The sequence below is a fragment of the Mauremys reevesii genome, linkage group 7, assembly GCF_016161935.1.
Source record: "Mauremys reevesii isolate NIE-2019 linkage group 7, ASM1616193v1, whole genome shotgun sequence".
Classification (NCBI taxonomy): domain Eukaryota; kingdom Metazoa; phylum Chordata; order Testudines; family Geoemydidae; genus Mauremys; species Mauremys reevesii.
Genome location: NC_052629.1, coordinates 106,502,857 through 106,524,841, shown reverse-complemented (window position 1 = coordinate 106,524,841; position 21,985 = coordinate 106,502,857). Strand labels below are relative to the sequence as shown.

At 45.3% G+C, this 21,985-nt stretch overlaps 1 protein-coding gene across 5 annotated transcripts in view; it reads left to right on the top strand.

Moving 5' to 3' along the window:
* GRIP2 (glutamate receptor interacting protein 2) overlaps positions 1–15,704 on the top strand; it is a 463,550-nt gene extending 447,846 nt beyond the window's left edge. For 2 of the 5 annotated variants that reach the window (XM_039546766.1, XM_039546767.1), the window contains exons 21-24: positions 3,001–3,124; positions 7,830–8,069; positions 10,628–10,774; positions 13,360–15,699. In XM_039546766.1, coding sequence (XP_039402700.1) covers positions 3,001–3,124; positions 7,830–8,069; positions 10,628–10,774; positions 13,360–13,554 — 706 coding nt within the window. In that variant the 3' untranslated portion in view covers positions 13,555–15,699. Of the gene's footprint in view, positions 1–3,000; positions 3,125–7,829; positions 8,070–10,627; positions 10,775–13,359 lie in introns of all 5 variants that reach the window. The other 3 variants (XM_039546764.1, XM_039546763.1, XM_039546765.1) reach the window with 3 other exon arrangements.
* Positions 15,705–21,985: the final 6,281 nt, after the last annotated feature.

Sequence of the window (21,985 nt, the reverse complement as noted above, 5' to 3'; positions counted from 1 at the left end):
TGAGGGATATCAGATGCATGCAGTACTGCAGTTTGCTACCAAATCTCAAATTTCAGTTAGGTAATCTATTTTTTTTTAAATTAGACCTGTAGTATATTGATAACTTAACCAACAGGCTTTGATAAAGATCATGCACCGTGAATTATTCACTTCAGACTGCATTTGCAGGACACTTTGTATTAACACTGCAGTTTCCCAGGGACATTATACAGTGAAACGGTCTTCAAAGACCAGCAGAATATCTCTTCCTAAAGCAGGCGGGTCTTCAGTTGTTATAACAAAATTGTATCGCAACCCCTCTGGAGTTATGTTCATGGTTGCCTAAAACCGTGGATTACCTGTTAGAGGCAGACCTTACTGCTGGTTTCCCTGTACTTTACAATGAAAGAATAACTTGGTAGCACTACCTCCTAAAGCAATGACCTGTTGCTCCCACTCTGGCTCACCTTGAGTTGTATCTTCTTCCACCAGTTAGTCCAGCTGAAGAAGTCAAGGTGACCCAGAGTAGCAGAATCAATCCCTTGGCTCAGGCTACTGCAGGTGCTACAGAAATGCCTGTAAATAAACACTGAGTGTGCAAGGGAACAAAGGTACTCTTCACTTTCCCATGGAACGTCTGTTGTTGAGATTCACAACTGCTTTTCCCCTGCTCCTACCCCTAATATTGCTAGGCAGCTCTGCACAGGGCTTCCCGGGGGGGGGGGGAAGAGGGGCTGACCCCTCACTGAGTGACGCGCAATGAAAGAAGTTCCTACTTCATTGACTTATCCTGCCCTTGACATTCTCCAGACGCCCCATAGTTGTGTGTGTTGCCTGGTTTTGGTTTTTTTTAATTTTTGTTTGTCAAAACAAAAAATTAGACCATCTCATGGACATTTCCACCTATTTAGAAATAGTAAAGCTGGAAGGAAAGCCATCAGTAGCTGATATTTTGTATATATTTTGGTCCTTCTAGAACAGCTTGCGTCACAGAGGCTGTTAAGCTTTAAGGGTTCCTATAGGGTGGCTGCGTGACAGCTGTAGCTACCATATTTGAGCCTTTGTAATGGCTCTTGAAGCCAAACCCATTCTGACTCAGCTCTGGAAAACCAACACGCACAAGTCAGAGGGCCAATTCGACCATGTCGTCGTCTTGGGGAGAAAACAATTAACCTATCTAACCCCAGCTGTTTCCAGCCCGGAAAAGGCATTGGTGCCAGTGATGTAAGATCCACAATCTAGAGTTCTGAATGCATTTTTATAATGATAGATTTGACTTACAGATTGAAGACGCGAGGGACTCCAACTGTAGGGAGTGTCTATCTCACCGGAAACTTTACAGCAAAGAAAGAGACTGAGGAGGGGAAGGGAAGCAAAGTTCGAGTCTTTGGCATTATAATAGCAGGTTTCAGTCTTAGTCTAAAGGGGTTTTTGTTTATTTTTATGAAATCGGTCACTGGGTAATTTTGGACCTCTCTAGGGGAATAAACTAAGGCCCTGGTCCTGCAAAGACTGACTGACTTGTGGGCTTAAACTTATGCAGTGGGAATAGTCCCACTGACCCCAATGGGGCCGCACACAGTGCATTAAGTTAAGCATGTATTTAAAACCTTGCACGATCTGGGCCTAAATTAGTATGGATCTGGAAATGGGCCTTTTTAAATGCGGAGTCTTCCGTTAATTGGATGGAAAAAAAAACAACTGCTTTTTGACTGGTGTTCAAATAATAGAATATTTGATCTTTGTTAAATAGCATTGACTGATGGAGAAGCGTCTCTTATTTGAAAAGTTAATGACTCCATTTTAGCTATGTAAATTGTCACCAGATACCACAGAGATAGAATCTTAGACATGCAGTTACTAATAATATTGGTAGAAGATAGCGTTGCTGAGGTTAGAGACAGTAGAACTATCTGACTGCTGGGTTTATAATGCGTTGCTGTTTCTCAGTATGGCATATAGGAGAGGACTTTCTTGGAGACCTTAAGATATTAGATCGAGAGTTCCTGGTCTCAGGGGCTGTTTTACGCAGTGCCTGGCATATTTTAGGCACTTCCATAACCCACAAAACAATGCTAATAAGTCCCTTGCCATGAATCTCTCAAGCCACTTCAGTGCATTCAATTACCATTCGCTTTAGAGGTCTAAATATTGCACTCCCACATCATGTCTAGTGGCTCGCTAGTGGAGATACTGATTTCCCCATCACGGCAGTGTCTGTATCTGCCCAGTATTGCACTGCAGTTTGAGAGAGTTTTCTTCCACATGTACCAGTATTCCCTGGTACATCTGGTGAAAACATTTAAACAGGTAGTAATGTTCTAAGTGCAGCCACTGTTTCATAGACATAAGAGAGAAGATCTATTTGACTATATTGTCCAGTTCCCCTCGTTACTGTCCATATGATAAATACATCTTAAGTTAAAGCAAATGCTGGGTCATATGAGTTGCCCTCTAAAGTTCCCCATGTTGTTAATTGCAGTGTTATTGACTTGTCTAGGCCAGGGCAAATCATTTTATATACATCTCTCTACATTATTTACTCTCACAGAGACCTAATGTATTTATCATTTTCTCACCACGTCTGTTACCCTCTGTGTTTTTCTCTCTCTTCTCAGGTGTTCTGTGTCTCAGATCTGAACTCTGTCCCATCCGCCTTTGTACTAACAGTCTCTGAGGCTCCTGGTTTACCCATAATGCATCCTTTTTTCTTTCACTTCTCTGTTTCACCAAAACGTCTTCCCAAACCTACAGTCTTCCTACAGGCATTTTTTATTTACCCTTTTGAACGTGACATTGCTACACCAACTTAATTCTTCCTTTGAAGGACTTTTGCCCTGTTAGTAAATGCATGGAGGTTTTGTATTTGGACTCTCTTGCCTGAAAAAGTTCATATTGTTTTGCTGTTGTATATGAAGACTCTTCAAGTCTCTGCTTTTACTGGTGAACCACTTGCTCTAGCCTTGCGGCTTTCTTCCTGCTGCAGAAGAGTGCTGACCATTTTTGGTTCCTACGTTACAGCAGATATCCCAACCGCCAAAACGGCCTCGAGACTGCTCACGAGGATAGTTTTTGGCGTGTTTTTGGAGAAGCTTTGGAGGACTTGGAAACATGCGGCCAGTCTGAACTTTTGAGGGAGATCGAGGTAAATCAACTTGGAATTGTTCTAACCACTCCATTCTCACCACTTGTAGTAAGTGATTTCCCCTTGTATGCTAAATGTTGACCATATCTCTGCGGGGGAGGGGCCAGGATTCTATCCGAGTTTGATCCCTTGGAATATTTCTACTTTCAGATCACTCGACTCATCTGTTAATAGTCTGTTCAGCTTTTTTCTCCGTCAACTGTCAAATTATTCACAAAAAGCATTTCTTGTTTTGACCAGCTTCAGAGCTCACCAAACAATAATCATAAAATGTCTAAATCTTCCTATCAAATGGCAAATACTCTATTGAAGAAGTATTTCTGATTGACAAGCTCTGCAGATTGGCCAAAATGGGTCCAAAAAATGTAGGTACTGAACAGTTGAGTTACTTTAAATGTCTGAGAGCCCAGCACGTACCTTGCATTCAGATGTCTACACTCACTGCTGGTTCAGTAAGATGGATAAATGGTAGGTTTTCATTCAACCCCGCTACTCCTCTCCCCTCCCCCTCCCCCCGGAAAATGTATAAGAAGGTGACAGCTTCCTGTAGACATAGTGTTTCCTTTCTTCATGAGCTTCTCTCTCTTGTCTTTATCCACAACAATTTGGAAGTCCTGTTATTGTCTGTGGCTGTGGGATGGGCAGGTTGGAATTTAAAACCTTGTGGAGAAAGTAAAGCAGGAAAGCCCTCTTCAGAAACCACTAGAAAGTTCTATAAGGAACAACCCTGCACTAGCAGGACTGGCTGAGTATCCATCTTCTAATCTAGGAATCAGTCATTACAGAAGACCAGATTGTAGCCTGGCTTTTGCAGTGATGCAAAGGAGTGAGGGGTATACGGTGAGCTGCCTGTATCACATTTTTCAGTGTGGGAATGGAATCAGGTTCTGCACAGGTGCTTCTCTCCCTGATCTGTGCAGGGAAGTGAGGACTGCATGGATCCTTGGCTCCACTTTGCTCGCCCCCTCATCCCCCACCTAAAAGATGCTTGGCCAGCAAAGCTGCATTGGCACGCAAGGTGATGTATGCTGTACTGGGGATAGGTCTGGAGCAACAGGGAGACCAGGAGGAACTTTGTTACTTTGCATCCCAGGCTGCTCTTGGGGCAGTCCAACAATGGACTGCTCCCTACTTAGATCACATTGTAAAGTGACTCTCTAGACTTAAGATTGAAGTCCATGGAACGATTCCCATTTTCTCCAGGGAAGTTTGGATATTTGAGTTTTCCAGTTCACAAGGCAGTGAAAGTGGTAGGGAATTTAAAAAAACATAAGGTTTCCATTCACCGCCCTCTTTAGGAAAATGAGGATATTGCAGATCTATTTCACACAGCCACAAGAATCTATTTGATTATTCTCCTCCTTTGTTCCAAGCCAAAGCAGACTGATCTTCTCTAGCTATCTGACACTAGCACAGGTGAATTAAATCCTCCATGGGGGGGTGGGGATTTGTTTAGATGCTTAATCAGATGGCTCTTTCACTATGTACACCAGTGACTGGTCACTGACTTGCCACTGCTGAGCTTTGCTTTGCTATATGCTCCCTGCCTTTCTTTTTTTTTTCTTGTGCCTGTTGACATTTAAGTGAACTTCTGACATTCTGAGCTTGAACCTTGGAATTAAGATGTTCGTTACTAATTTAAATAGATTGTGTGGCCTGGAGCCAGTCGAGGTTGCATACACCGATTTCTTGATTCATTCCTTAGCTTTGAGCAGTATAATCCCTTTAATGAAAAACATTGCCAAATAGAGACTTTTCTACATAGAGGGCTCTTTAAAGGGATGCTGTGAAGGGTGACTGGTCCTAAATGCTACCTAATTTCATATTATTAACTTTTTTAAAGGCTTGATCAATTTTCCTAAATGAAGGCTGCCACCTCTTGACATATATAAAATCCATTGGTATCCCCGCTATACAAATTGTTCCAGCACCCCTGAGAAAATCCTAATTTCTTTGCTGGAAAAGCTTAGCCATTGCGGACAAATGCACATGCAACATACTGCAGCTCTGGAAGCAGGTATAGTATCAAAACCCACCAGAATCCTTCTCTGTGATCCAGATTCTGGTATATTTCACTTCCTTTCCTGCTCATAAGAACAGAGCAGGCTGGCAAACTGGAGGGATGGGGGCATGCCAAGAAACTATCCTCTGATCCTTTTTAATGCCCTAAATTCCCAGAGCTATGTTATAGGGACATGGTGCAAAATCGGAGTGCAGCTGGCTTAAGGTTTTATACCTGAGTAGGCAGGCACAGGCATGGGGTAAGCATGTTGCTTGCTGTCTTTGTTGTATCTCTAGAACACATGTAGCATGTGCTCCCCACATGTCTGCCTCCTGCTGCTTGGATCCACAGTCACATCTCTTCAGGGTATTTAGCCCTATTTGCAGTGTTAGTGGCTCTCACTCCCTTACATTCAAAGAGTGCTGGCTTGAAGCATTCTGAGCTCTTTCTGCACAAGGATGCTGAAGAGGAGGGGATTTCCTGTGTGTTTCCATAGTGAAGAAGCCATAATTTGCCCCATAATCCATAGAAATGTAGGTCTGAAAGCGATCTTGATAGGTCATCTAGTCCAGTCCCCTGCATTGAGGCAGGACTACGTATTATCTGACCATCCCTGACAGGTGTTTGTCTAACCTGTTCTTAAAAACCTCCAATGGTGGAGATTCCACAACCTCCCAAGATAATTAGTTCCAGTGCTTAACTACTTTTGCAGTTAGGAATTTTTTCCTAATGTATAATCTAAATCTTTCTTGCTGCATTTTAAGCCCATTACTACTTGTCCTGTCCTCAGTGGTTAAGGAGAATAATTTATCACCTTTCTCTTTATAACAACCTTTTATGGACTTGAAGACTGTTACAGTAAATCCTCACGTAACATTGTACTTATGTTCCTGAAAAATGCAACTTTAAGTGAAACGATGTTAAGCCAATCCAATTTCCCCATAGGAATTAATGTAAATAGGGTGGGTTAGGTTCCAGGGAAAATTTTCTCACACACACACACACACACACACACACACACACACACAGTTTTAAACAAACAATTTAATACTGGTACACAGTGATGATGATTGTGAAGCTTGGCTGAGGTGAAGGAGTCACAGGGTGGGCTATTTCCCTTACTGCTAAATGATGAACTAGCAATTGGCTGAGTCCTCAAGGGTTAACACTCTCACTCTGCAAGGCAGGGGAATGGAGGGAGATATGCGCATTTCCCTTAAGTACACTGCCTTGTTAATTAGATCAGCTTGCTGAGACCAGCTGCTGCAAGCTCCCTCTGTCCTGAGCCCTGCTCTATGGAAGATGGGGTAAGCGGGGAGCAGGAGGGAGGGGGACACCCTGACATTAGCCTCCCTCTTCCTTCCCTCCCCCTCGTCCCCCAGCACAGCAAGCAGGAGTCTCGGGGAGCAGCTCCAAGGCAGAGGGCAGGAGCAGCAGGGACAGTTGCAATTGGTAGCCTGCTGGGTGGCTGCAGCACAGGGAGCTTAGGGAAGAAGGGAGCTGATAGGTGGCTGCCGGTCCACCCTGGTTCCAAGCCCCCACCAGCTAGCTGCAAGGGGCTGCTCTTCCTGCAAACAGTAGACAAAGCAGGCGGCTGCCAAAGGACGTTAGAAGGGAGCATTGCGCAACTTTAAATGAACATGTTCCCTAATTGATCAGCAATGTAACAAAGAAACAACGTTACCGGGACCGACTTTAAGTGAGGAGTTACTGTATCATGTTCCCTCATCAGTTTTCTGTTCTCCAGACTAAAAACCCAGTGTTTTCAGTCTTCTCTTGTAGGCAATGTTTTCTAGACTTTTGATGAAAATTTTTGCTCTCGTCTGGTCTTTCTCCAATTTGTCCACATCTTTCCCAATAATGTGTGTGCCAATATCCTTTCCCTGGTGCTGCCTCCCTGAACTGTTAGTCTACGAACTACAGTGGTGTCAGCAAATCAGTGTTTCAGACCCTATAATGTCCTTCCCACGATGTCTATAGAATGACCTAGAGTTTCTGTGAAACAAAAGCAAAACCTGTCACTTAAGAGGAAAGTCAGTTTCAGAAGCAAAAAGATCACTTCTCCAGGCCCAGACTGTTTGAAGGAACCTTCTCTCTGTCTTGAAAGCCTAACCTCGCTCAAAACAACCTGTAGCTAGGAGTATAACTTGCATATTTTGATGTATTGAAAAGATAAAGAACTTTACTGTACAATAGTTTGACAATAAGCTTGTTCCATTGTCTGTTGACCATTCTGAATGCATGAAAAGATAACCTTGAACTCCTCCTAAAGACAGCTGGGAGTTGATGGTTGTGTTAAGGGAATTGCAGCTAGATCTGCACTAATTTCAGCATTCTTTTCTATCAGTTCCTTGAGCAAGTACCTCCATTTTGTGTATGTACATAAAATGTGTACAAGTGTGTGTTATCAAAAATGATCCGTCCGTTTTTCCATGGGGGTGAAAAAACTGGCTAAAGATTTCTGACAAGAAACAAAGAGCATTTGCCAAGATGTCTGCCCTTTCTGTAAGTGGCTCCTATAGTCAGCCAGAAGTGACTCCATTTCTACCATTGGGTCAGAATTACATCTCCTATGGTTAGTGCTGAACATTGTGTGTCACCTGCTTCTCTCTCAGTTGCTTTTGTTCTTCTAGGGTCCGTCAGTCTCTTGCCACTCGAACTTTTGTTTAGCCCAATTGAACTAACTTATCACCTTATCCACAGGCATCCATCATGACAGGGAGTGTGCACAGTCTAGGCCTGGAAGGGAGCAAACTGCTTGTGGACTCTGTTAGTGAGTCTGGACTGAGCCCACTGAGGAAAGGAAACTCCAACTGCTGCGATGAAGGGCAGAGTGACAGCAGCGTCGCTCCCACCAAGAAGAATGAGAGGAATCTGGAGATGAAGAAGATTGAGGAGGTGGTGCAGGAAATCATGTCTCCAACCCCTCTCGAGTTGCACAAGGTCTGTGTTTAGAACGAGTTCACTTTAGTGTTATTCCGAGGGTCCCTCGGTTACAAATAACATTGTCAGGGTTACAGTGGGAATTGCAAAGACCGACTGTCGGGGAACTTGCCCTTATACTCAGGGCCGGTTCCAGGCACCAGTGCTCCAAGCATGTGCTTGGGGCGGCACTTTCCAAGGGGCGGCACTCCGGCTTCTTTTTTTTTTTTTTGCTTGGGGCGCAAAAAGCCGGGAGCCGGCCCTGAGCGGAGGTGAGCTGTGGCGGTGGAGGGCATGAGGGGGGCCACGGGAAGTAACCGGGGAGGGGGGCAGAGGAACCGCTCCCCCCCCCACAGCTCACCTCCGCTCCACTGCTGCATGCTCCTCCCAGCGCTCTGCCACTTCACTTCTCCCCCCCTCCCCAGACTTGCTGTGCGAACCAGCTGTTTTGCGGCAAGCCTGGGAGGGGGAGAGGAGTGGCAACGCGCTTGCGGGAGGAGCTGGAGGTGAGCTGGGGGGGAGCGGTTCCTCTTCTTTCCCCCCCCCCCAGGGTTACTTCCTGCGGCTCGCCCCACGCCCCCCACCACTGCAGCTCACCTCCGCTCCACCTGCTCCCCTGAGGCTTATACTGCACGTTCACTGCCAAAAAGGGGCAGCAGAAGAAATATTCTGCTGGGAAGTGGGTTTCCTGTGATTTGTTCCCAACATAATACAAGTCAGCCATGCCTACAGTTGAGCCAATCTTTTATTTATTTATATTTCCCCGGATCAGCTACCAAACTGAAAAATGAAATAAATTGGTTAGTTTTTAACTGAAACTGGAGGGGGAGGAAGTGTTTCCCTCCCCCACCCCACCCCCAATGAAAAATATTCCATTTGGGTCAAACAAAACATTTCAAATGTCACTTTGAATTAACACTTCATTTATCTCTTTGGTACATGTTAATCTGACACCCTGAGAACGGGAAGGCGGCCTCCCACTAGAACACAGCAGCAGAGGTCTTTGCTCCCAGCTAGAGATGGACTCAGACATATTGACCCTAAATCTCTACCTCACATCGCCAGACTTTGGGAGAATTCTCATGCCAATTTTGGCTCGCACCCCTCTGTGTTTACTAGGCCAGGCAAAGTCTGACACTGAGCTAGAGCATAGCTCCTGCATGCCAAGCTCCTTGGGGGCGAAGGGAGACGACGATGGTATTCGTCACAGGTAGCTAATGAGGGTAGTGATGGCAATAATACACTGCCTCCACCTTCTGGATTTAATTTGTGGGGAGATGTTGTGCCCACAACCCCACAATTCCCAACTGTGTTGCCAAAATATGACTCAAAATAGAGTGTGCTGGGCTTGGCTCCTGGCTGAGCTGGCTCTCACTGGCTGAGAGCCACTGCTTCTCTGGCTGGGGGCACTGAAAAGAACTGTCCTGATGTGTCTCCTGTCAGGCAGAAATATGGCTTTCAGTGGTGGGGTGGATGAGCTACCAGCTGCCTCTGCTGCTGGAGAGGAGGGAAGAAGGGAGGAGAGAGGCTTACAGTGGGTTCAGGACAGTACAGCAGCTCTTCTCTGATCTGACCCCAGGCGGCTGGCTCTGTGTCAGCTGTCTGAATGGCTGGTGGTGGAGATGCTCTAGTCCTTGAGAAGCAGGAGGGAGGCAGCAGCTCCTGGCTGGGCTCTTTTGTCCCAGCCAGCACTGTTATGAATTTGGTGCTACTCACTCAGCGATTGGCTGTCGGTGCTGATAACACCACAGTCTGGCAATTCCTAACATTGAAGCGTCCAGGAAAGAGCAGAGCAGGTTGAGGCGGTAGAAGGACAAAACCAAAATGGCGCAAAGCCGAAAACAGGACCAGTTTGCAGCCCAATCGCACCCCGATCCACTGTCACAAATTGTGAACACTGACCCAATTTTGAGGGGACTGTGGTTTCATCGTTTTGCTACATTTTCTTAATGGTGGTAAAACTCATCGGTGTGATGTCTCTGAAGCAAGCTATTGGATAAGCCACCAAGATTAAAAATCTGTAAGAGCTGTAAATAATTCAACAACCTGCTTGGAAATGCTAATGTCTGTCGATTAATTTCATTCAGATTTTCAGCACCGTAAGCATGCCTGGTGGACATACAAGATGCCTAGAGTAGCTCAAAGCAAATATGAGTTGCCCCATTGATTTAAAAATTCCATTATTTGACCAGCACGGTCCACCTCTTTGTGACTTAATATAGAAGTTGTAGGTTATCTAAAAACTTGTGATTTATAACTCTACTTAAACTTTGTTCTTCTTCCCCCCCCAGCAAGGGCAGAAGATTTGTTTGTGATTTATGTGCCCCTAGCAAAGCATCTGAACATGTGACCTGTATAAATAGCTGGCCCTGTGTGCACAAGTTTAAATTAAACTCCTCCCAATACTATCAGACAACCAATGTTTACCCCCTAGTCCAAGTAAAACCCCATCAGGAGACCCAGAGCGGAATCACACCACTGTACTGCACATATTACCTGAGGAGTTCCTGCCATGCTTTTCTCGTGTATCTGTGGCTCATACTGCATTAGAATTTCTTGTTCAATGCCATTCCATGCAGATGACGCTCCACAAGGACCCAGAGAGTGACGACTTTGGATTCAGCGTTTCTGATGGCCTGTTGGAGAAAGGTGTCTATGTAAATATGATCCGTCCTAATGGGCCGGCTGATCAGTGTGGCCTCAAACCTTACGACAGAGTCCTTCAGGTAAGGGATGCAAAGTACAGCTCTGGGGATAGGAAATGAGTGAGTGACTGAGAGGAAGAGAGAAGTTTGTAAGATTCCATTAAGGTGACACCAGCTTTATAAAAGCTAGTAGGTAGGCAGCTAGCTATGCAGCCCTTAGCATTACAGTGCATCTGGAGCCAGCTAGAGTTTTACACTGAGAGATTACTATGTAGCAGAGAGGACCTGAGCTCCAGATCAGAATCTCACATTTTGGGGTAGTTGGCATCCAGATCCAGACTACACCACCTAGATTTCTCTCTAGTGCTAGGTGGAAAGTCTTTTTCATCCTTTCCCTGGTGCATCAGGGGGAGTTTTCAGGTACACCAGAGTTTCACACATCAGTTGAAGTAAGACAGCACGTGCAGTTCCATATGGATTTAAATGGTATGCTTGAAGTTCAGCACAGAACCATTTGGCGTAAGCATAGAGAATTCTAGGAAACATACTCTTCAAGTGAACTCTTGTTCATAGACTCACTTCCCCTAATGACTCCTGATCCCCTGAATATTTGCTGCAGAGACTAAATACAATATGCAGTAAACACAGTCAACAACCTATGCAGATATATTTGACCACCAGGGAGAGAATAATAATGGGGGATGAGTGAGGATTGGCTTTAGATATTTCCAAGAGACTTAAATATATAGCAGTAGTGCAGCAAGCTCAACTCTGATAACAATAGGGAGAGCACAGTCAGCTAGAGAAGGCATTGCCGCTTGGAAATGTGGGTTTTGTAACCATGTTAGAAGTCTTGAAACTCTCATAAGGATGTTTTATTTTTACTAATTTTAAGTGAGGAGAGGGGTCAGTGCCCAAATTAGCTGAAATATATTATGTACATCCGGTAACTGAAAAACTGGCAGCAACACAGGGAGCCTTATTTGAGCTTGTGATGATCTGTAGCCAGTTGGCTGCTATACAGCTATTCCTTCTCAGCCTCAAATAAAAGATTAGCATCTTGTACGTTCTTGCACCAATTAGGCTCTGCAGCCGCATTTCTGGTGAATGCTGGATGTGTCGTTATCCAAGTGAATGCCAAGCGTTCTGTGTGTATGTGCATGAAATCTTAATGGGAGCAGAGACTTTGACAATCCCCAACGTCAATGTCTCCGCTTGGTCCATTGTAGACATAGAAGTAGACAAGGTTGTCTTCTGTTATAGCTATTGTACTGGCGTTGAGTGTTGTGCTGAATGAGGACTTTGCAGAAATAGTGCTATAGATGAATCCAAGGGAAAAACACAGAGAAGGGGCATTGAAGATGCTTCAACATGGAGCTGATAGTCTAAAGGTCTTCCTAGATCACTTCTCAGTGAGGAGTAGATGCTGTCAGTCCTTCCTCCATAGCTATGAAGGGGCCTGTCTACCTTGGAACCAGAGCAGTTCTACAGCACGTGTGCCAATTGGCAATTGGGGAGCCCATCCTGTGTCACTGAGTGCAGCTCCATGGGCACTTAATGAGCCCAGAGGAGCCTGCGGAAGGGAGCTACATGGATCCACCATCCATTGCCCTGTAAAGGAGGCCCAGCCTTGCTCCAATGCCACTTCAGCTCTGGGGAGGTGGGTTTGAGGTGGAAGGGAAATTCCATTCTCCAACCCTGGGGACATCCCTGCATCAAGCTCCTCTACCCTGGCTAATCACAGGAGGGGGAGGGTTTGCCCCTAAGTAGTTCATATTGCAGGTGATTTAACCTTCGAATAGGTTTGAACTTCCACTGAAGACAGCTGGAAAAGTTGGCTCTTTCTTCCGAGTCCTGCAGGGAGGGCTTGCAGTCTCCAGAGAATGCCTTAGAAACCTCCACTACGCACCAGCTAGGCTCTGCAAACCCCTGGAAGAACAGAGCTTGTTTCTAGCAGTCTCTACAATGCATGTGTATTTTTTTTTTAGTTGAGTATGTATATAAGAGAGTCTGAAATAGGTGCCTGTAATCCACACACATGCATGTCTGCTGAAAGATGCTGCTTTGTTCATCTAACTGTAGAGCGTTAAAAGACCAGATGTGTGATTCTCCCAGTTGTTGAGCACCCTTATTTTCAGTTAGTCAGTGGGAGCTGCAGGTGCTCAGAATCTCTGAGAATCCTAGACCACCTGCTGCTGCTTGTGCCGATAGGTGGAGTATCTGTTGTGGTTTGGGGAGCAGCTTGATGATGTTGGGGAGTAGGACGGCACTTCAAAGCAGGCAAAGATTCTGTTTTGATACCAGATCCAAGATCTGATGAGATTGGATTAGAGATCAGCCTGAAACAAACCCTGCAGATCTGAACCCTGCAGAATGTGGAAGCTCAGTGAGTTTTTGTCTTTTCTATTTGTGGGATTGTATAGTTTTCCTATGAAGGAGACTTTATAGCTGGACTAGGTGGTGCATTGATCTGACTGGTGCTGCAGTTCCTACCGTCCTGGTAAATCCCATTCAGGGCTGAAGGAGTTTCAGGGCCTCAGGACAGACTTTATTCCTAGGTACTCCTCTTCGTGCCAGGTCTCAGTTCTAGTGGCATTCTTGGGTTTTGCAGTTAACAAATGTGTTTTTGCTCTTTCCCACTACACCCCCTGGCCTCCCTCTGGCAGGTAAATCGCATTCGAACAAGAGACTTTGACTGCTGTCTGGCTGTTCCACTGATTTCCGAGGCAGGAGACAAACTGGACCTAGTCATTAGTCGAAACCCCCTGGCACTCGCTGCCAATGCCCAGCTGGAGGCCAGTGGGGAGTTGGTCCCACAGTCCTTGGGCGTGGAGGTCAAAACGAGCATGCAGACACTCTGAGGGAGGACTGGAATGGAAGGTACCTTTGGGCCCTGCCATGGTGGGGAAAGCTGATGAGTATCCATTGTGGTTTTCTGGTTTTGCACTGGTCACTGTGATGCTGTATGGAACGTAACTTGGGGGTGGGTCTGCATCTAGCTGTGACTCTCAGACCACCAGGCTCTGCTCTGAAGGTGCAAGCTAAACCAGATGAGCAGCTTGGAACTTGGTTAATGCAAATGGTAAAATGGGCTGCTGATAGCAGAAAACAGCATCCAGGGTAATTCACCTTTGGCGGGGCAACCTTCAGTCATCGTTCAACTCCGGTAGGCCTGAGCTTTCACTGTGCATGGGTTCATGGAGAGTGGATCATCTCCTTGCCCCTGTAACGCCCTCATCCTGAAGGACTTGGCCATCTCTTAAACACACATGGTGCTATTTTTTTTTTGTTTTGGTGATGGTGTTTGCTTTCTTAATCATGTACTGATTTCTTTGAAAGGAAACCCTACTTCATTTCCCAGGCCTCTTTAAAACACTACCACCAAATCTGACATTTGAAAATCCCCTTTCCACCTGAACATTCACCCCCCACTAGGCAGCACTACGTCCCATTTAAAGCACAGCTCAAAACTCACTTGCTAGTGGCTAGATGCACTTTCTTTTGAAAGCTAAATCCTTTTGATGGATCAGCATCTCTGTCTCTAGTCGGAAATCCCACCCTCCTCATCCACCCCTTTGGAAATGCAAGGAAGCACTTTGTCCCCCTAGTTGACTCCAAGACACAATTTGGTTGTCTGTCTTCATACATTTTTATAGAGCACTTAATAGAACACAGCATCCAGGAAAGCCACTGAATGGCTGTCCTGAATCACTAGCCTTCTTGTTCACATAGACCATCACAGAGATTCCTCTCATTGAAAACCTGGGCTGTTCCTCCGAGTAAACAGCTGAACAACATTCATCTCAGGCCAACTTTGGGGTTATTTTTTTTCCAATGTTTTGAATAAATAAATCCTTGTTGTCTCCTGCCAAATGCTGGCACGAAAAACCCTCTGCTAGATTGATGTTGTGTTTCCAGTTCCCAAGCGTGCCCCAGATTGGGTCACCTTAGTGCAAGTACAACTGTGTACACTTTTTTAAATGTCTCTAATGGGTTTTGGACACTTCCCTGTAGTCTGCCATAGCTGCCCTCCTTTGCCTATCGTTAACCTCTCTGTGGTTTGTAAGCACGATGCCTTTTTCGGTAGCTCTCCCTTACCCTGTGTCTCCCTGCAGCCCAGCTCCTTGTAGAAGATATGGGTGTGATATTTGAATTGGTTTAAAAATCTGCCTGCAGCAAACTAGTTGCGATGCAACCAAGGGCGTGATCTCTTCCTTTCTCGTCTCCAAACACACAATTGCTGGCATGTGTCAATTTCTTCACATGGCAAATGTGATCGCCTGCTCCATGTTTCATGTATTTGCACTTTATTATGATTTTTTAACTGATGTCGTAAGGGCCTGTTTTTTTCCTGGGGGAGGGGAATATCCTTTAAAGATCCCTGCTTAACAGAACTGGGTCTCCTCCTTCTGCTTGTTCTCATTTTACTTATTTATTTATTTATTTTTGTTGTTGTTGTGTATTTGGGATGCCATGTAGTTTTGAAATGTTCATTGTTCCACCAAGGCTGAGCCAGGACTAATTCCCATGTCTGTACTCTAGCCTAATTTGCAACTGTCTCTCACATCCAGCTATTCGTAGGTGCAACCATTCTCGTCTCAAGTATGCAATATCCCATACCATTGCTGCCATAACTAGATAATGTGCCATAACTGATACTGCAGAGCATTGACAATACAGCCGAAAGTGTTTTTATATGCAATATTCTAAAAGGCGGAAGCTCAGTGTGGCTTCTAATGGGTTTTTAATGAAGACTTTTATTAAAAAGGCTTTAAAAAAACAACAACTTGGTCCTTGTATCCCTTCCTATGCATTTTGAATGATACTAAACTGAAATGCATTACTTAAATGTGTATTTTTATCCATATATTAGAGTGTATTCCTTGTAAAGTATTTTTATATGCTGATTTTCTTATGTATCTATGAAAGCACAATATTTAAAGGTACAGCATTTCAAAGAATATTTTAGTCCTGTTTTGGACCTATTTGTAAATCTCTGTATTTAACTGGGATTGCAATGACTTTGTTTGTTTTTTAATTAAATAAAAACAAGTGAAATGCATCTGGCCTTGTTCTTGAGTCCATTTCTGCTAAAGGTTGGAATCCAGATAATACTGGCTGGTTGGATGGTCCAGTGTGCTCCCTTGCATGTACGTTCATTCACTCAATGTAGAGGTGATTGGGGACGTGGCCTTCCCTTCTCCTCCCTTCCCCTTTGTGGGGAATTCAATTTCCTGGTTGCTAGGATGGAGAAATCCTTTCCCTTCCCCCACATCAGGACAGGGTCTTTCTCTTGTCCCTGGAACTTGTGGGTAAAGGCTCCTTGAACCTTCCCTACATGTTTGGACCAGGCCCAACCTGGCTGTAAGTTTGACTGAAACGCTTTGTGAGTTCGGATCTGCTCTTAGGCAGCGTTCCGACTGGCGAAATAGGAGTGCTTTTAGAGGAGGGCACAAATTCAAACCCAGGATGTAGTATTTTTCAACATCCACGGGCTCCAACTCCAGATCTAGCCCATCTGTAATGGTTACCTATGATGCTCCATGTGTGGCTACCCCTAAAAGTAGCTCTCAGTCTTTAGTATAACTTGGCACAATAAGCTTGAAGTAGATGACTCTTCTGTACCTATGTCAAACCCTCTGATTCAAAACCTTGAGACTAAGGTGACTACCCGTCCTGAATTGGGTGGGACAGTCCTGAAATGAAGAGTTCAAGTTCCAGTCCCAGGTTGAATTATTCCAGGACAGCATTTGTCCCGGATCACCTGTGGCACCGTTCTGCGCCTGCCCGAGGCTCAGGGGAAGTGCCAGCCTCTTCCTGGTGGGGCAAGGAGGGGTCTGAGGTGGGCCTTAGCGCCCCCCCCTCAATATGAAGCCCTACCCCATGGCACGGCCGGATGCCAGAGCCAGGCAATAGTAAGGAAAGCTCTGGACCCTCTACCTACCCTGGGCGAGTGCCCCAGCGGGTGAGGGTGGGGGCGGACAAAGGCCGGAGGCTGCTCTCAGGCAACTGATCCCCCACCCAGGGCAAGTGGAGGGTCTGCGGCTGCCCACAGCAGCCTGGGCTCCCTGGGCAGTTCTGACCACAGCTCTGCTTCTGGCCTTGTCAGGGGGCAGGGCCTCAGGGGGAAAGGCGGAGTGGGGGCAGAGCCACGGAGTCCTGCATGTGTCCCGCTTTTGCCTTTTGAAAAGATGGTCACCCTACAGCATGTGCTTAACGTAACAGTGTGGCTGTACAGTTTTGCTGCCCAAGCCACTAAGTGCATGTCTACACTGCAATTAGGTGCCAACAGACCCAGGAGTGGGAGTGGAAGTTTGGGCTTGGGCTCTAGGACCTGAAAGGTGGGAGGGTCCCAGAGGTCTGGCTGCAGCCCAAGCCCTAACATCTACACCGCAATTAAACAACTCCACAGCCCAAGCCTGTTGGCATGGGCCAGCTGGGGGTGTCTAATTGCAGTGTAGACATAACCTAACGCTTGTTCAATTTGCTGCCTTGGGCAGTATCATTTTACAGTCACACTATTACGCTGTTAAGTGTGTCAAGGTTTAAGTAGATCTGTAGTTCCACTGAAGTCAGTAGGAGCACTTGGATGCTTAAATGCTGTGCTGGATCCGGCCCAGAATGATCAGTGCCTTGCAGGATCAAGCCCCTGATTGACTTGTGATAATTCCTCCTCATTTACCTAATCTTTGTATAGAAATATTTGTGGTCAGGTCATTGCTACAGTAAACAGCTCTTATCTGTGATCTTTGGCTGTCTTTCTAGGTAGCAAATTCTTTAGAACAAAGACCTTTAGATGTTTGGCACCTGATACTTGGAATCAACGGCCAAAGCACCGCAGGGCAGACCCGAGGGCTCTGTATGCATTGCATAAAATCTTGTTACGTGTAATGGAGCAAATGTGGTTTCAGCAGTTCAGTATCCTCTTAACCCTGCCTCCCTTGTACACAAGGTGGAAGTTATCACATTTGGCAGCTTCTCTGGAATGCTTTTGATTGTCTTAATGTTGGAGGCACCTACCCTGTAATAAAATAGGTTTTGTAGTACAAAACCTTACTTACAAACCACACGGCTGTGAGGTGGTAGTAACTTTACAAGGTCATGTGAAGAATCTCCTGGGACTTGGGGACTTTCTTGTTGAGGAGGAGTAAGTATTCTGCCGTCTGGGTGTGTCACAAACTGCACAGTGGCTCCTTGACATGGGCTGCTTGGTGACACTGGCGCTGAAGGTTGAGCAGATGTTTTAGATTCTTGTTCTGCAGGTGGGTGGAATCTTAAGAGCATGCTGAGCGTGTATGAGCTAAATTCAGCCCTGGTGGGACTCCTTTAGCTCACCTGGAAGTTATGCCCCTGAGGAGTAATTTGGTCAAATGAGCTCAGTGTTTGAGGGAGAAGGGGACATTAATTCATAGGGATTATCATTCTCTAGCAACCCTTGCTTGTGCTATGGTTGGGGCTTAAATCACCAGTAGCTCAGAAATGAGTGTGGAGGACACTGAGGTGGGGAAAATTAAGGAGGCATTTAAAGTTAAAGGGGTCAGAGGCTTAGAGGGCTCCATCAATACCCAGTTTGAGATGTCTGGTTCGGTGGTAGGCAGGTAACCTACCTGATTGATCAAGCCTTTAAAATAAATAAATTAAAAAATTAAAAAAACACGGGTGGGGAGGGAGGAGTGTCTAAAATGTTGTTTTCTCTTAATTTAAAGATGATCTGTAGGCACAGTCTGGACACTTGTCATTGCACTAGTGCAGGTCCTGGGCATGGGCCTACTATCTACAGTCTTTAAAGGGTGCCTATCACTGGATCTCTCTCTCTGAAAAGAAATCAGCCCTAAGCTGCATAATAATATTGATGAAAACTATTTAAAGGAGTTCAGCTACTAAATCTTAGCTACAGAAGGAAAACTAGAGACAGAAACAAATCCCAAATCTGATCCTGATTTCACAGTCAAGAGTGTGACTGCATGCCCCGGGCTTCAGACAAGTTAGAGAGAGAGTGGCATCCCTGTAGGTGTGTGATGATCTCGTGATGTCCATACCGGCATGAATGGATGTCAATATACAAAATTCTTCTCCCTAAGTTGCCATTTGAGATGCTGCTGAAGACGGTAACGGCAGAAGGTTGCTGCCCTAGAGAAGTAGTTCAGTGAGATATGTGAAATAAACTGGTGAACCCTCGTGGTCCGTTCCCTAGAATGCGTGATGTGGAGACTTGTCTGCCACCTCATTGTCTGTGGAAACTGAACTACCCTCTCAGAGAAGGAGGCGCTGCTTCCAGCTACTAGATAAGTGGCAAATGTGTGCTGGTGAGGTGGGGAGCTAGCCCTTAGGTTGCCTGTGCTGTAGTCTTCTGGGGATAAACAGAGTGCAAATCTCCAGGGCTGGTAGTTCTTTTCTCCAGCTCTCCATTCATTTTATTTTATGCCCCGTAGTGTAATGCCCAATATAACTCTGTTCTGAGAGTGACTGGGTGTGTTTGATGCAGTTTCCATGTCAAACAAGTCCAGTAATCTTTATTAGAAGATGGGCACATATTCCATATTTTTAGCTCACAAACTTCACTTGAAAACACCAGAACAGTACATGATAGTTCAGAGATTCCAAGACCCAAAGGACTACTGTGATCACCTCATCTGATCTCTGTACAGACGCCCCCCAACTTACGCAATCGTTCCGTTCCAGAAAGCCTTACGTAACTCACATTTTGCGTAAGTCGGAAACATGTACCCGTATGTTACGCAAAAAATTCCGCAACTCGGAAATCCTATTACTGGCTTATGGAACTTTTTCCGTAAGTGCAAATTTGCGTAAGTCGGGTGTTGCGTAACCTGGGGAATGTCTGTATAACACAGGCCCTAGGCCTTTCCTGAATTGATTTTCTTCTGTTTGAACTGCAACATATCCATGTAGTTAGTCCCTTTCTTTGAAAGAGCAAACGGGAGCTGATCTGATTATCCAAGGCTGAAAGCTCTTTGTGAAATAACTGATTGTGCAATTCCTCTCCACTTGTTACTGAATTCACTGTGAACCAGATGTGTTGTTATTTTCAAATCACGGTATGTATCTAATTCTATATTTAAAAATGAAAAAACATGCCAATTTAAGAGTATGGACTTTCTTGTTAATCCTTCATATGTCTATGACTAAACCCATGTGCAGAAGTCTAGTCTCATAGTCTATAAAGCCAGAAGGGACTGTCTCTACAGTGCAGGCCACAGAACCGCAGCCATCCACTCCTGTAATAGACCCATAACCTCAGCTAATTGCATGACCTTCACTAGAGTTGTTCCTGATTTACACAGGTGTGGGGGTCAGACTCAGATCCTGTCTCCACTTGCCCAGATATTCAAATCTAGAGCCTTGTCAAAGCAGTCCTGCTGAGCTCAAGTGTCATAGCAATAGAATGGGCAAGAATCTCTGATACACCCAGGGTCATATAAAACATACAGATGAACACCATGAAGTGCACTTTGACTAGAACCGGAAGCCAGTGCAATCTATGGAAAATTTGTTGTACCCATAGAATCATAGAAGTGTAGGAGTGGAAGGGACCTCAGTAGTACATGTAGTCCAGTCCCCTGCACTCAAGGCAGGACTATGTAATAACTAGACCATCCCTCACAGGTGTTTGGCGGTTTTTAATAACAGGTTAGACAATGACAGAGATTCCACAATCTCTCTAGGCAATTTGTTCCAGTGCTTAACTACTATTACAGTTCAGAAGCTTTTCCTACTGTCCAATCTGAACCAACTCTGCTGCAATTTAAGCCCTTTGCTTCTCACTCTAACCTGAGAAGTTAAGAAAAACAATTTTTACCATCTTCATTACACTATTTCCTCCACAGACAAGGGAAATGCATCATATTCCCCTGCGGGACTTCTCTGCAGCGTTTGATACCACTGAACACACGTATGCCTGTCCTGCCTCTAAGTTTTGCTGGGAGTCTCCCAGAATTGGGCTTTAGCTCCCAGAGGCTACTGAAGCCAAATTGGGAGATTTTAGACTGCTAAAAGTCCAGGGGCACAGTGGGACTAAGGCAGGCTCCCTGCCTGCCCTGGCCCCGCACCGCTCCCAGAAGCAGCCAGCATGTCCCTGGCCCCTGGAGGGGACAGGGGTCTCCATGTGCTGCCTGCACCCTGACTCCATAGCTTCCTTTGGCCAGGAATTGCAGCCAATGGGAGCTGAGGGGGCGGTGCCTGGAGGCAGGGGCAGCATGCAGAGCCCCCTGTGCCCCCCCCCCCAGACCACAGGGCTGTGCTGGCCACTTCTGGGAGCAGCGTGGGGCTAAGGCAGGCAGGGAAGCTGCCTTAGCCCTGCTGCGCCACCAACCGAGGTAAGCACCACCCGGCTGGAGTCAGCACCCCTCACTCCCACCCACACCCCAACCTGATGAAAGTGAGTGATGGTGGGGATGAGGGAGTATGGAGTGAGCAGAGCTGAACTTAAGGGAAGTGTTGGGCTGGGGGAATCCAAAGCAAGGAAGTTATGAAACCTTGAGCAAGGGTGAAATGAAGCAGATTGGGGGACATCACCCCAAACTTTGGGTGAGTATGAATAATCATCCACTGTCTTTGGAACTTGAACATGTTTGGCGGTGAGTTCACCGACTGCTAAGTCTAACAGTAGTGTAGCTGTGAGGACCCAATTTAATGAAATACGGTTATCTGAAAGTATCCTATTCTGAAATCTATTCCAAAGCATAAAATGCCCTGTGCGTATTTTGCAATGAGCATAGAGTATAACAGGTTGTCTCCTGAGGTTCATTTGAAACTTAAAAATAACTGACGGATGCATTTGATTTATAAAGGAAAGATTTATTTTCTGTTATAAGGTGATTACAAACTCCATCTAAAAAAGCAAAGATGACTTAAAAATATCAATATACATTTTTATCTAAAAGTCAAAACAGATACTGCAAAATACAAACATTTACTGTATACACAAAGGCTAGTTTTAAGGATTGAATTACACTCCAGGATCTTATTCAAATACAAACAGTCCTGCTCAGAACAAAACCAGAATTATTTTTTTAACAATTATTGTTAGTCTTTTAAAAGGTCAGGTGACTTAAACATCCTCACTCTTCCATGTGCTACTTATCACATACTGTAGTTACAGTTATTAGGAATTTAAATAAAAAACAAAAATCACCACCACCACTGTTTTTTAGCTAACTACATCCAACAAGATGGACCACCGCTTACTATGTGAAGTCCCTGGAGAGACATCGGGTAACAATCACAACACCACACTGGAAAAAAAATCCTAGCAAAACAATGAGCATTTCAGAT